Raw genomic sequence first — 13,165 nt, forward strand, 5'->3', positions numbered from 1 at the left:
TTTTAAGCCCATAGGTAAAGCGCAGTATTAGGGTGGGAGTGACCGATTTTCCAGGTGCTGTCTGTCACCCCTTTCTTTGACTAGGAAAGGGAACTCCCTGGCCCCTTGTGCTTCCCATGTTAGGCAATGCCTTGCCCTACTTCGGCTTGCACACGGTGCGCTGCACCCATGAGGACAGGCATCTTATCCGTCTTGTTCACTGCATTTCTCCAGCCCCCAGCACAGTGTTTGGCACATGGTAGGCACTCATAAATATGGGTGAATAAATAGCTAAGGCTCACAGTCCCTCTTTTCAAGATAAGAAATGCGGAATCTGGACTTGGACATGAATATATTCAGCAGAAGGCAGGGAGGTAGGACCAAGGCCTGGAGAACACGTACAGTCCTAAGATGGGAGAGTTTACAAGAGATGGATCCTGCTAGTCAGAGTTATCAGGAAATAGCCACTGCTGCATAATGACCTTCTCCAAAACTTAGTAGCTTAAAACAATCATTTAGTTTGCTCACAATTTTGTACTTTGGGAAGGGTTTGGTGGGTATACCTTGTCCCTGCTCTGCACAGTGTTATTGAGGCCAAAGGATCCACTTCTGAGATGGTATTTTAAGTTGTTATTGACTGTTGGCTCCTCTCCACAGAGCTGCTTGGGCTTCCTTGCAGCATGGTGGCCAGGTTCCAAGCGTGAATGTACCAAGAGACAAGAAGTAGTCCCATCTGATGCTACATCATGTCCTCCAGATTCTACTGGTTGAGAAGTCACAGAGCCAAGATTCAAGGGCCTCTTGATGGGACCGGTGTCAAAGAGTTTTGGGGTGTGCTTTAAAAACATACCTAAGGTTTCCTGGAGGAGAGGAGTGAGTAGCTACATATACTGCAGGGTTTGGATGGGGCCTTAGTCCCATACCCCCTTAGGGTATGGCTGGAGCAGCCTTAGTCTACCACCGGATGAATGAGGCCTCACTCCTGCTACCCTGCAGAAGCCTGCCATGTGCATGGCAGATTATAGTCTCCAAAAGTGGCTGCAGCACTTCCAGTCCCACACATGCTTCTGGAACATTACCCTCCCCATCAAGAAGTGCTACCAATTTTCACTCCCCTTGAATCTGCATGGGCTTGTGACTACCTTGATGAATAGAATGTGGCAGAATTGATGCTGTGTGCCTTTTGAGACCAGTCATAAAAGGTGAAATGGCTTCCACCTACCTGCCTTCCCCTCAGACACTCGTTCTTGGGTCCCAGCCACCATGCTGCACAAAAGCCCAGGCTGCATGTAGGTGCTCTGGCTGACAGCCCAAGCTAAGGTCTCAGCATCAACCACTGGACATCACAAAGACCAGCCTTCGAGTCTTCCAAAGACCCAGATGACAGGGGTACCAGTGACAAATCATCTCCACTGTGCCCTACCTGAATCCCTGCCCCACACAACCCATAAACATAATAAATTGTTGCTGTGTGACACAAAGCGGAATATAACAATAGGACTTCAGGAAGCAGTTCAATGCGCAGGAGTATGGTGGAGCCTCACCAAAGAGCAGGTTGGCCACTGAAGCTGGCATTTACCCTTGTAACCTGGAGGGCAGCGAGAGGTGTTATGGGCAGAGGAAAGGGCAGGTGTGCAGCCTTGGGTAGGAGGGACGCCAGTGGGGCTGCGGTGCTCAAGGAACCACCTGTCATCCTGAGGGCTCGGAGGGACTCTTGGTGGTATCTGCTTCCAGGTGAGGGGGTGAGGAGGTGAGCTGGAGTCGGAGGAACAAGGCCACTGGCCAGACCTGAAAGTGGGAACGAGGCCTTCTCTGTGGTGGGATAAGGAAGGTTCTGACCAAGCTGTGGGATGGTCCAAGGGCCAGGAAGTTATGCATGGACCACTGGACCCTGGCATTGACAGCTGGGTAGCTCAGGACCAGGGGCAGAGCTGAGGGCAGGAGGTAGGGATGTTGAGGGCCAAGCATGTTGACGGAAAGGCAGTGAATGATGATCTCTTTACAACACGGCCTTTGTTGGTTGTCCTGTCCTTCACAGCACACTGTGGGGGACTGGGGGTGACATCTGCTGCAGCCCCATCACCCTTTCAGTTATACTTACACCTTGTTAAATACCCCTTCACTTTTCTGAGTCTGACACATGGGAGGGGCTCCTGCTGCCAGGCAGCTGCTGGAGCTAGATCCCAGATGATGGGTGGGTGGCATGCCCTTGGGACCCTTCCGGGGCTCCCCAGCTGGCACAGCCTGTGCAGTTTCTGTTAGCTATCACTGAATGGCTGGGCAGCATCAAGTCGTGAGGGGCCATCCCCATTACTGCAAGTGCCTGTGGGAAAATGCAACTGCCTGGCTGTTGTAAGTTCACCCCTCAGCTTGGTTTCTACCATTTGCTGAGCAGGAAGTGGGAGTGCCCCACCGCTCACCGCAGAGGGCTGGACGGCAGGCTCACGCTGGGCCCCCACTCACCTCTGTGGTCTCCTGGCACCCCTCCCAGGCTGCATAGAGGATTTCCTCTGGGCTACCTTAGCATTTAATTTTTTTTTTCAGTGTCTGTTCCTAATATAGAAACATGTCTCTTCCAGCCACTCTCGGCAATCTGAGGGGCATTTTGTGTGTCCCCAGCACCTGTGCAGCCTCACACTTTGAGGGTGTCCAATCCCATCTGCTGGAGGAACAAGTGGCCCAATGTTGCATGGATCCTCTGTGTCAGTGTCATCTGTCCCCTCTCACCAACAGCTAAGCTGCTCAGAGCACAGAAGTTACTGGTGACGCACACATGTCCTTAAAAGGCTAAGAATGCTGGCTGTGGCAGAGGCAAACTACTAAATGAAATGGAGCGTCAGTAGCTCCTCCAGCAGGGCCTGATCAGCTGTGGGTAATGTTCACTTGTGAGAGGGGGCAACTTGGCAGGCCTGGGAGCAAGAACTCACACAGAGGGCCTGCCCTGGCCCTCGAAGAACCGCAGAGGCCGGGGCAGCAGCCTCTCAGCACAGCCCTCATCTGTGAGGACTCTGGGCCCACCCGACAACCTGCACTCTTCCCACTCATCCCCGGCCTTGGTAGGGGGTGAGCCAGGGACAACCCTTCTGCCTGGAGAAGGGGCTCAGGAAGGAGGATGTCTAGGGTGTCTTAGCTTGAGTTCCCCAAGAAGTTGATCCTGAGAGAAGATTCAAGAGCAACTGGAGCTTAACCCTGCAGGGAAGCCCTGGGAAGCCACCAGCCTTCACATGAGGGTGGCTCCACCCAGGGGCTGGGGGCCTGGGTCGTTATGCACTGACTCCTCAGCCTTTGGCTGAGAGCTGCTCTGAGCTCTGAGCTGCTCTGGGAGCTGAGATGTCATTCCCTCACACTTGCTAGCAACTTTCTAGGGCCAGGAGCCCAGCCTCAGGTGGAGAGGTGCAGGGGGGCAGGAGGAGGTTTCAGAAGCACTGAAGCAGTCACGCCCAAGGGACACGGGTGAGGCACTCCTAGAGGCCAGTGGGGGATGCCAGTGCATGTGTGGCTGTCACTGGTCTGAGGAAGCTGGGGTCACCCTCACTAGCAAGAGCCATCTGAGGAGTGTACCAGGCCCTCCAACCTTTTGATGGTAGAACCTGTGGGGAGGGGCTGTGCCCCACAAGAGGAAAAGCTACTTGCTAGCTGGGTTGGAGACAGAGGCCCAGGCTAGAGATGGGCCCAGGTGCAAATTCTAAGCTGCCATTGGCATGATGGCTCTGCCTAAGCTATAGAGATCCCCCTCCCATCCCTCCTAGTTTGTCACTTAAGACTATACTTACCTTTCCCCTAACCTCACCTGTGGCCTTTTCACCAATCCCACATTGGATTGGTGGAAGTGCGGCTACCGGGGCAAAGCTGGTGCTGATGGATAGCAAGCCACTGCAGCCGCCCCCAAAATGGTCTCTTGGACCAGTGGGCTGAGCAGGGCTGCCTCAGGGTGGGACCTGGGCTTCCTAGCAGCCTCTGAGGTCCTGGCTGTCAATGGTCAGGGTAGGACTACATGACCTCCAGGGGTTCTTCCAGAATTAAGCATCGTCTTTGAAACTGTTGGGCAGTTCATGGTATGTCAGGCTCTGTGCTAAGTACTTTCAATTGTTATCCTCTTCAATCCCCACCACACCCTATGAACTAGGTGACTACTCTCTTCAGTTTGCAGATAAGGAAACTGAGGCCCCAGAAGTTAAGAAACTAGCCCAAGTTAGAGAGGAAGGGAATGTCAGAGTTGGGTGTGAGCCCTGGGCCAGGCCTAGGACCTGCCCAGTGGTGACGTGAGGCTGGACCACAGTGCTGGGGCTGGACCAACCTCTGCGTCCGGGCAGGGACATGGTTCCACCGTCCACGCCCCACCTGACTATGCACTCCGAGGGACTCCTCTGGGCCGGGCCTGGTCAGCACCTTGTGCCCCCACACGTGGCCTGGAATAAGTCAAGCTGTAGTCTCAGTTTGACATTAGTCTTTTATTATAACCATACTGAATGAGGTCGCTTTGCCAAAAGGAGAAATCATTTCTTAAATCAATATGAGTTATAGCATAAAGATGGATGAGAAAAAAGCGATAGGACATAAATGGCATCACTGAATATTCCATCAATCAAATGAATTGTGCCACTGTGAGAAGAAAAACCACTATGACAGCTTTTACATCAAAGTGGTCTCAAACCTGTTTATACGAACTTTCTATATCTTTTTAACACTATAAAAAGAGAGCTTTAGTAAGTAACACTCAGAAGGCAGTCTGGCCTTTGAGAAGGAAGCCTGGCTTGCCAGGTGCCATCCTCAGTGCATCTGGCCTCTTCTCTCTGCTCCACAGCCTCCCCAGTGCCCCTCCTCTAGACACACAGAGCAGGGGCCAGGGGCCAGGTATGTGTACCCAGGAAAAGAGGGACGGAATTGGTTGGAGCCGCCACAGAATGGCCACTATGTGGGGATCTAAGTCCTCCGTACACACTCCTGTTCTATAATGAACCCTTGGCGGAGTTCCTTAAAAAAATAAAATAAAAACAAAAATAATGTGCATCAACTCTGACAGGTTATTATTAGGAGGCCAGCATGACTGCCACAGAGTTTGATATTTGTTCAGCATCTCTGACAAAGCAGAGGAGGCATTCCTGTTGAGAGCAGGCAACTAACCCCCAACTCCCTGAGGCAGCTTCCTTAGCAACCCCAGGGCTGATGGCACAAGAGTCAATCGGTCATCTGCAGACAAGGCAAATCACAGGGAGGTCCTGGTTTATTTTTAGAGTCACATTCTTTCTGCAGTGATATTATTTCTTTCCGGATTGCAGTTACCTCTGAACATTAGCAGGAGGTCAGCTTTGGAAGTGTAATCCAGTGCAACTAAATGTTTAACGTGTTATCTGACCCTGTGGCATACACTCAAGGTAAGGCAAAGTAATTAGACTTGCTAGTCTGTAATGTACAAGGTAAATTTTAACTCAAATTCCAATCTGATCAAAGAGGAATGCATGAAACACATAGGGACATATATAAAAAAAGGAGATGATGATGGGAATTAATCTAAGCTTCATGTATACAAAATGTATTTAACTGCTAATAATCAAAACATAAGAAGGGTTCCACTGATTACATTTGTTAACAAAACACAATATATTCAGGATTTTAAAAATGTACAATTAAACATAAGTATCTGATAAAATAATAAAAAGGAACACATATTCTTTAATAGCACTGTAACTAATAAAATTGCAAATAATACTCAACTATGAAGAATAAAAAAGAAAAAACACTTAAAAAACATAAGGCAGTAATACAATTGTCTGAGTATGAGCCTGTGGGAGTTTGAGGCTGGTACTGCCCATGACCCACTGTCCTTGTATGTCTCTCTCCTCCAAGGAGCGGGTGAGCTTGTTGGGGGCCACAGAAGCAATATCTCTGAGTGAGCCCATTGGTCCTCACATGCCACCAACACAGGAGCACAGGATGGAGAGGACCGACAGGACCTGCCTCTAGTGTGCAGCAGGGCTGGGAGTTTTCAGTGACTATTAAACACCCAGCCAACTGCAGGGAGCCAGCGGAGAGCCTTATTGGCATGGTGGGTGCCTAGTGACTCTTGCAGGGCCAGTGACCCTCAGCTATCGTAACTCTAGCTCTAGGGCAAAGGAAATACTAGAGGTCAGCAGGTGACAGTGCCCCAGCTGCCCAGGGATGGCCAGCTCTGTGGTCCTTTCCAGTCTGTCCCAGAGCCCTGGCGGGAACAGCTCTACACCTCTTACCTTAGAACTGAAAACACTGACACCTTCCCAAGGTGAGAAAGTGACCAATGGCAACCCTGCACAGTTGCAAGGTCACTCGCTGTAGGGGGGGCCCCGCGGCTTTTACAAAGTGTTGTCATAGGGATATGTGCTTGGCAGCAACTTACTCAGAGGTGCTGAGAGGAACACTCAGAGCCAGAAGCCAGGGAGCTACTGTGTGCATCTGCCAGGCAACTGCCCAGTGTTTGAAGGCCAGACAACCTGTTGTCTGGCAAAACCAGAGTTATTCACCTTACATGCTGATGTGGTAAGAGGAGATTTCCCTGCTAGTTTAAGAGCAAGTTGCAGAACCAATTAGAACCCTCTCTACAGTAGCTGACTTGAGAGTGAGTCACCATTTTCTTGGAGGGCAGGTGGGAAATCATGTCATTATCACATTTGTCTATAGAGATATATAAGGTTAGCAGTGGGAGGGACGTAAACAGTGTCTGTTCCTCTATACTGAGCTTTCATTTGTTACCATGAAGGCCTCCACTGCCCAGCTGCCTCGCCATCCTCTGAGGACAGGCTCAAAGGGCCAGTCATCCCTGGCATGGCTGCTCTCCCTGATGGAGGCGAGACAGGCACTGTGTCTCTCTGCCATCCTCACCCACTGCTGTTAGAATTCCTGCGCAGGCAAAGGAGAGGAAAAGCATCCTTTCCAGGGATGATCTTTAAGGAGAGAAACAGCTCATGTGATGCTCTGTGCCCATCATGGTTTCCTAAGGTGCTGACTGACAAGGGGGAAAGTCTCTAATCTGTGTTGAGCCCAGGAAGGCACTGGCATGTCAGACCCGGTCCCGGCAGTGGTGCCCAGGATACAGGGTTCACAGCTGAGCACAGGCCCTGCAGTTCCTACACTTGACTTCCAAGAAGGGAAGGAGTTGTGTAGAAATCCTGCATCCTCTTGGCATCTGGAATGTTCTCTAGGTATCCTTATTCCCCACAGAAGGGACTCTAGGTCCAATTCTCTGTCTTATGACTGCTACCTTAAGGCCAATGAGGGATTCTGACTTTGGGTGGGAATGAACTTGGGTTTTTCCCTTTATTCCTCAGTTGACAGGTATATACAGCTCTGAAACCAGAGAAACTTGACTAGAAAACTGACTGACTGAAAGATGTTTATCCCATAAAGTCAAGGTCACATTTTCCATTTGAAGGATAGTAATATTCTTATATCTTTTGAAATCAGTGCAGCAAAAACTGGCTTATAGTAATCTTGTTTTCTGGCTATGAAAGATTCTAAAAGGTGAAATACAATTGTTTAAGGAGAGATACTGATGGCCAAAGTTGATAATGGCCTAAGGATTGGAGATGCATTCTTTAATACATCAAAAAAATCTAACACTATATCACACCTAAATATGATTCCTAAGTTTAGACCCTGTTTGCAGAGATCCTTATAACTTTGAGAGGTCAGTAATGAGGGTTTTTTTTCCCCCCAGCCCTGGAATCCACTAGTTCTAGTTCATTCTATTGCATTTAGCTCTGCGATATGGCTTCCCAATGCAGGAATAAAGTAGGCTGAGACAGATTTCCACAGAGGAAGCTTTCTTGGCATAAACCAATTTTCCTATGTCTGATGCTTTGAGGGACAGAAGATACGAAAGTAACTATTTCACCTCCTTCTAAGTATAACTGATGGAGTTGCCACACATTCTTAGCTTGGGAGCAGGGGACAGAGGAAAAGTGATTCTAATTGTGATTCGGTCTTTTCTAACTGTGAGTGTGATACTGGGTACGTAACTCCGCTCTAACTCAGAGCAAGAGTCGGGTGGGGATTAGGTAAGGGCCCAGAAAGCCCTGTCTGCATTTGGCAAACCTAAGCCTGTGTGCTTTGTGGCCATATATGCTTCTCTCTAAGGGGTTTCAAAGGGCTGGACCAATGCCAAATGCATGCTGGGAAGGAAGCAGTGGTTTAAGAAGGGTCTCCACTGGACGAGCCTCAGTCTGGCCTTGGAGCCACTAAAGGGTGGCTAGATCCCTGTGGGGCAGGACTGGGAACTGTGGTCAGATGTCCAGGGGACTCACAATGGTGAAGCCAGAGTCCTTGCTGCTGTCGTCATCAGGACTGGAGCTGGGGTTGCTGGAGGAAGCTGAGGCTGGGCCCATCAGCGGATCTGAGAACACCAGTGGGGAGCAGGCTGGGGCCTGGCTTTTCCCAGAGGTGCTTCTGAGGGTGCAAAGAGGCTGGGCCTGGCCGGAGAAGGAACCCCTGGCACTGCTCCCATCATCTTCTTTGGAAATCAGGATGAAGTCATCGGAACTCCCTCTATCGGTGCACCCTGGCGTTTCTGAAGATACCTGTGAAGTACAGTCAGAAGTACAGGTGGATGAAAGAAGAAACCGGCAAAGAACTGACTGGGAGGCCCTGTGAACTGGGGGACTCGCGGTGGAAAGCTAGGCCACCTCACCCTACATTCGACCTTGAAAGATGCAGTGTTTGGCCTGCTGTCCTGAAGCCCACACATTTACCAGTGGTGCAGTGCTGGCAGCATCTTGTGACCCCTCTGAAGCCAAATGCTGGCTTCCCTGGGGGAACAAAGTAAAGCTCCTGTTTGACAAGCTTCAGACAGAGGCAGTGTCTGTGCTGCCGGGGAGGGCCCAGGCTCAGGAGATGGCCAATAGGTTGCAGGCAGAATCCCTACCAGCCTCATGTGGGACCCTGCCATGCAAATCACCCATCCTCCTTGAACTTTAACTCTCATCTGTGAAACAGGGATAAAGAGTGTCTTCCTCCTAATGTGTTGTCATGAGATAGTGAGATGACTTGTGCAGCTGCCGGCTTCCTAATGTGAGCTGCCAGATTTGGAGTGATTTTATTACTGGCTAGAAGGATAGCTTTCAGAAGGCCTAATGTATTTCATCTCATGTAGATCTCATTGCTAGCTCATCTTGGGCATGCACACAGGGGTCTCCTGGAGCAATGGTGGTTGGTAACCAGTAGGTTCTACAAATGTGAAAACCAACAATGGCAATTGCAAAGTATAATGGTAAAAAGTATAGAGATAGAATTGCTTTACTCAAAAATTTTCTTTTCTTTCTAAGCAATTATGAGTGGCTTTTTATTTTTTAACTTAATAAAGTTAACATCCACGAACACAGGTAAAGGTTTTGGGTTAGCAAAGCCATAGTTTGACCAAGGACATCCAGTGCCAGCCTGGCAGAAAGAACACCTCACCCAGTGGTGCTGTAAGGTGATGTAGTGCCCACAGCTGCCTCCCCCTCACCCTGTCTGCCTACCCTCCCCACAGCATGGGTGGAGTCTCGTGCTGGGGTCTCAAGTCTAATGAGATATATGGAGACCCCTGACTGGAAGTGTCTCCTGAGTCCTTGTGCCTCCAGACTGGCATGGCGTAGGCCGTCTGTGGGCTGTGTGCAGAGCCAAGAAGGGGAATGAGTAAAAGCTCTCAGGGAAATCTGGCCTTGAGCCCTGTCTGACAGGCCCCTCTCTAAATCTCATGTCCTCAGTGATGTAGGGGGCAAGTGGCTAAATAATGGCTCAGGAACCTTCCACCTCTGATGATTCACCAACCTTTAGGATATTCAGTCACAGAACATAAATGAAATTGGCCTCTAAGATCACAGAGCTGCAACAGGCCTTGAGGTTCTTCATCTCAGGTTCTGAAACTGCTAACATTCTATTAACATATTAACTCCTACACAAGCAAAGAAAAACATAGCACACGGTAGTCTGATAGCAGGGGATGTGGTCACAAATGGCACCAGAGCTGTTTGGTAGAGAAGGACTGTCTTTTTCCTGAGTTGTAGGAAAAGAACTCAAATCTCTTCCCCATGACTGTCCCTATATAAGGTGCACCTGGTCAGAGCCATGCTGCCTTTGGGGAGTGCATTGAAAGCTGCTGGGGAATCAACAGAGGCCCTTAGGTTTGACTTCTTCCAGAGTGTAGACGCTGTTCATAGGACAGTTGTCCTGCACTGTCCTGAAAATCTTGACCTCTCACCACATCACAGGGCTGGAATGCTACTTGGTGGAGCTTATCCTAGGTTGAAAATAAAAGAGCATGTTTAGCAGGGTCTAGTTTTTAGAGTGATGCCTCTACTTCAGAGATACTGAGATCACTTATTCTCCTATAGCTTACAGTGAAGACGTCAGTAAGATTCTGAAGAGGGGAAATACATTTCAAACCCCTGACTAAAAGTAAAGATAGTTTCTACCATTATTCTAGTTATCTGGCATGCTTCCCCCAATTCCCAGATGAAGGTCAGAGACTGCCTTAGACAAAGCAAGTTAGAGCTGACAGGGCCTTAGCAGCCATTTTATTTTATTGACCCCCCTCCTTGCCCAGATCAAGCAAACAAGCCCAAATAGAAGACCTGGTAGCTTGGCCAGTGTCACAAGGCACAACAAGAGACCCCACTCTTCCGGACTCCCACCTAGAACTTTTTTCTAGACGCAGAGTTGACTTCTTTATGGACTTCCCTAGCAGCCTTAACTGCTATCTGGTGCCATTTATAACATTTACAGAAGTTTTGTAAATCCCTAGGTCAATCCTCTCTTTTTACCTGATACAGGTAAGTCTTACACAATTAAAAAAGTTTTCAACCTGTCAGTCCTGCCTAAAACTAGCCAGGATCATCACAACACATATCCCTCTTACCTGCTTCCTGCCACCTTCCCAGACCTACCTCATTTCATAGCTTGAGTTTAGGATGGTTGTAGAAGCAGGGGAGTCCAACTATAGACCAGCACTGTTCAACAGACATTTTCCATGATGATGGAAATGTTCTCTGTCTGTGCTACTCAATACAGCAGCCCCTAGCCACAGGTGGATACTAAACACTTGAAAAGTGGCTAGTGTGACTGAGGAACTGAATTTTTAATTCTATTGGATTTTAGTGCATTTAATTTTAAATAGATATGTGGCTAGTGGCTGTAATAGTAGACAATATGCGGATTAAAACGGGACCCAAGTACCAAAAGGGCAAGTGATGTGTTGGCTGACTAATGGATCCAGGGTCCCACAAAGTCCTGCCTTCTACTGCAGTTGATTTGAGTTAGTTCATCAAATACTTCCCAAAGGAATGTGTGAGGATAGATGCTGAGAAGGGAGGGACAGCATGTGGCTCTTCTCACTCTATAGAATACAATTTCACAAGACTGCTGTTTTCAGAGCTGGAGGTAAGATTTGTAAACCAAACAGAAAGAACACTATGAGCCATGTCACACCAACCTCACAGTGAGGAGCAGGGCATGTGAATTCCCACAAAGGAAGAACACTTTCACAGTTGCTTTTCAGGAAGGGCATCGGCAGGAGGACCATGAGCCATGTGTCACTAGACCTGGGAGCCTGGCCCTTCTGCACTATCTTTTAGACATTATTTACTGATTAACCAGGAAAGCAATGAAAACCCATCCCTAAGTTAGGAATGTGCCATGGCACAACTCATCACAAACCCAACATGTGGCGCTTACATCTCCAATGTGTCAAGAACCTGCCTAGCACTGCTCCCCTAGGCCCTGGCCCTCCATAACTGGGAGCTCATGAGAGCAGGGGATAATATATCCCATAGCCTTGGACCCCCAGTTCCTGGCACAGCAGGCCCTGGAAGCCTTCAGAACTCCCACTTGGCTCTCTTGGCGCATGTTCCTGGGGGTAGCTTGTCCACAGCCCTCTGCACCTCCTCCCACAAGCAGTGAGGAGGAAAACTTAGCCAGCTCCAAGCACTGATGAGTTAGCTCCTGCAGGAAGAAGGTGGGTACTTGGCAGCTATCTCATGCCTGGTAGACCCCCTGGGCCCTTATCAGCCTAGCCCAGATCCTTGGGCTTTGCAGTGGAAGGCCCCATGCACTTGGCTTCTTTCTGACTTGCTTGCTTAAATTCAGGAATTCTCTCAAGAAATGTCAAGATTTCCCTGAAGGAGAGAGGAGAGCACTGCTTCTCTGTTTCTCTCTTCTTCAGTAAAACCTTTTTCAGGAGGACTAGCTTTGTATAAACTGCTAACAGCTATGGGGAAGGGCCATGGCAGAGAAGAGGTAGAGAAGAGAAGCGATTTTATTTTCACTTGGGTCTTCAGCCCCAGGAAGGGCTGATTGTGTCTCAGAAGCATACGCACAGGTGAAGTATCTCTTGGATGCTGCACGTGATGAGGCCCTGCCAGAACAAGGGTGCAGTTTCATTCACTGCAGACACATCTCATGGCTAGCTTATCTTGGGTATGCACAGTGGGGTCCACTGGGGCAGCAGTGGTCATTGGTAGGTTCTTACAAATACAGAAACCAGGGATGACAACTGCAAAGTATAATCATTAAGTTTTAAATTTAACAAATTCATTAGTGATTTTAAAATATCTTTTTTGTAGTAAACTGACACACTCAACTAAAATTATGCTAAAGTTTTAAATAAAATCGTCAATTAGAAATGCATTGTGGTTGGGCCTATGCTCAGTAATATTTGAATAAATAAATGATTATTGAAAAATAAAACATCTGCGCAAGGAAGGAGAATTTGTGAAGAAATGAATGAAATTAAACTGGAAGTATCACTTTTGCATTCATGTGTCTACAAATGCAGAGTCAAAGCACTCCATGAACATTTCATATGGCTTCAAGAGGAAGCTAACCACAGAGTCTCTCTTCTGGAAGAGCACCCTTAAAACTGAAAAACATTCCCACTCAAATGTCATTTTGCTGTTTTCAAATCACACAAAAAATAATTTACAAGTGTCTGAATGCTAGTTTTTGAGAAAGTGACTTAGATAATATTTTGCTAATGTTGATTTTCCAAGATGAAACTTTGTAAGCTGATTTTAAAAATACTAATAATTTAAAATATAGGTGGGAAATGAACAATCTTTTCATCTTATCGGATAATGGACAGCAGGGCAACATGGTGTGACTGAAGCTTACTGGGTTGGGGCAGGGTTTCTGAAAACATAATGCCTGGCAGGCTAAGTGCCTCTAGCCTCGGAGCCTGTCT

The 13,165-nt window shown here is 48.3% G+C and overlaps 1 protein-coding gene across 7 annotated transcripts in view; it reads right to left on the minus strand.

Moving 5' to 3' along the window:
• Positions 1 to 4,411: 4,411 nt before the first annotated feature.
• The window catches only part of TBC1D5 (TBC1 domain family member 5), a 581,319-nt gene continuing 572,565 nt past the window's right edge, over positions 4,412 to 13,165 (minus strand). For 5 of the 7 annotated variants that reach the window (XM_030816878.1, XM_030816876.1, XM_030816877.1 and 2 more), the window contains one exon: positions 8,235 to 8,528. In XM_030816878.1, the coding sequence (XP_030672738.1) occupies positions 8,235 to 8,528 (294 nt within the window). Of the gene's footprint in view, positions 8,529 to 13,165 lie in introns of all 7 variants that reach the window. The other 2 variants (XM_030816874.1, XM_030816879.1) reach the window with 2 other exon arrangements.

The sequence above is a fragment of the Nomascus leucogenys genome, chromosome 8 (assembly GCF_006542625.1).
Source record: "Nomascus leucogenys isolate Asia chromosome 8, Asia_NLE_v1, whole genome shotgun sequence".
Classification (NCBI taxonomy): domain Eukaryota; kingdom Metazoa; phylum Chordata; class Mammalia; order Primates; family Hylobatidae; genus Nomascus; species Nomascus leucogenys.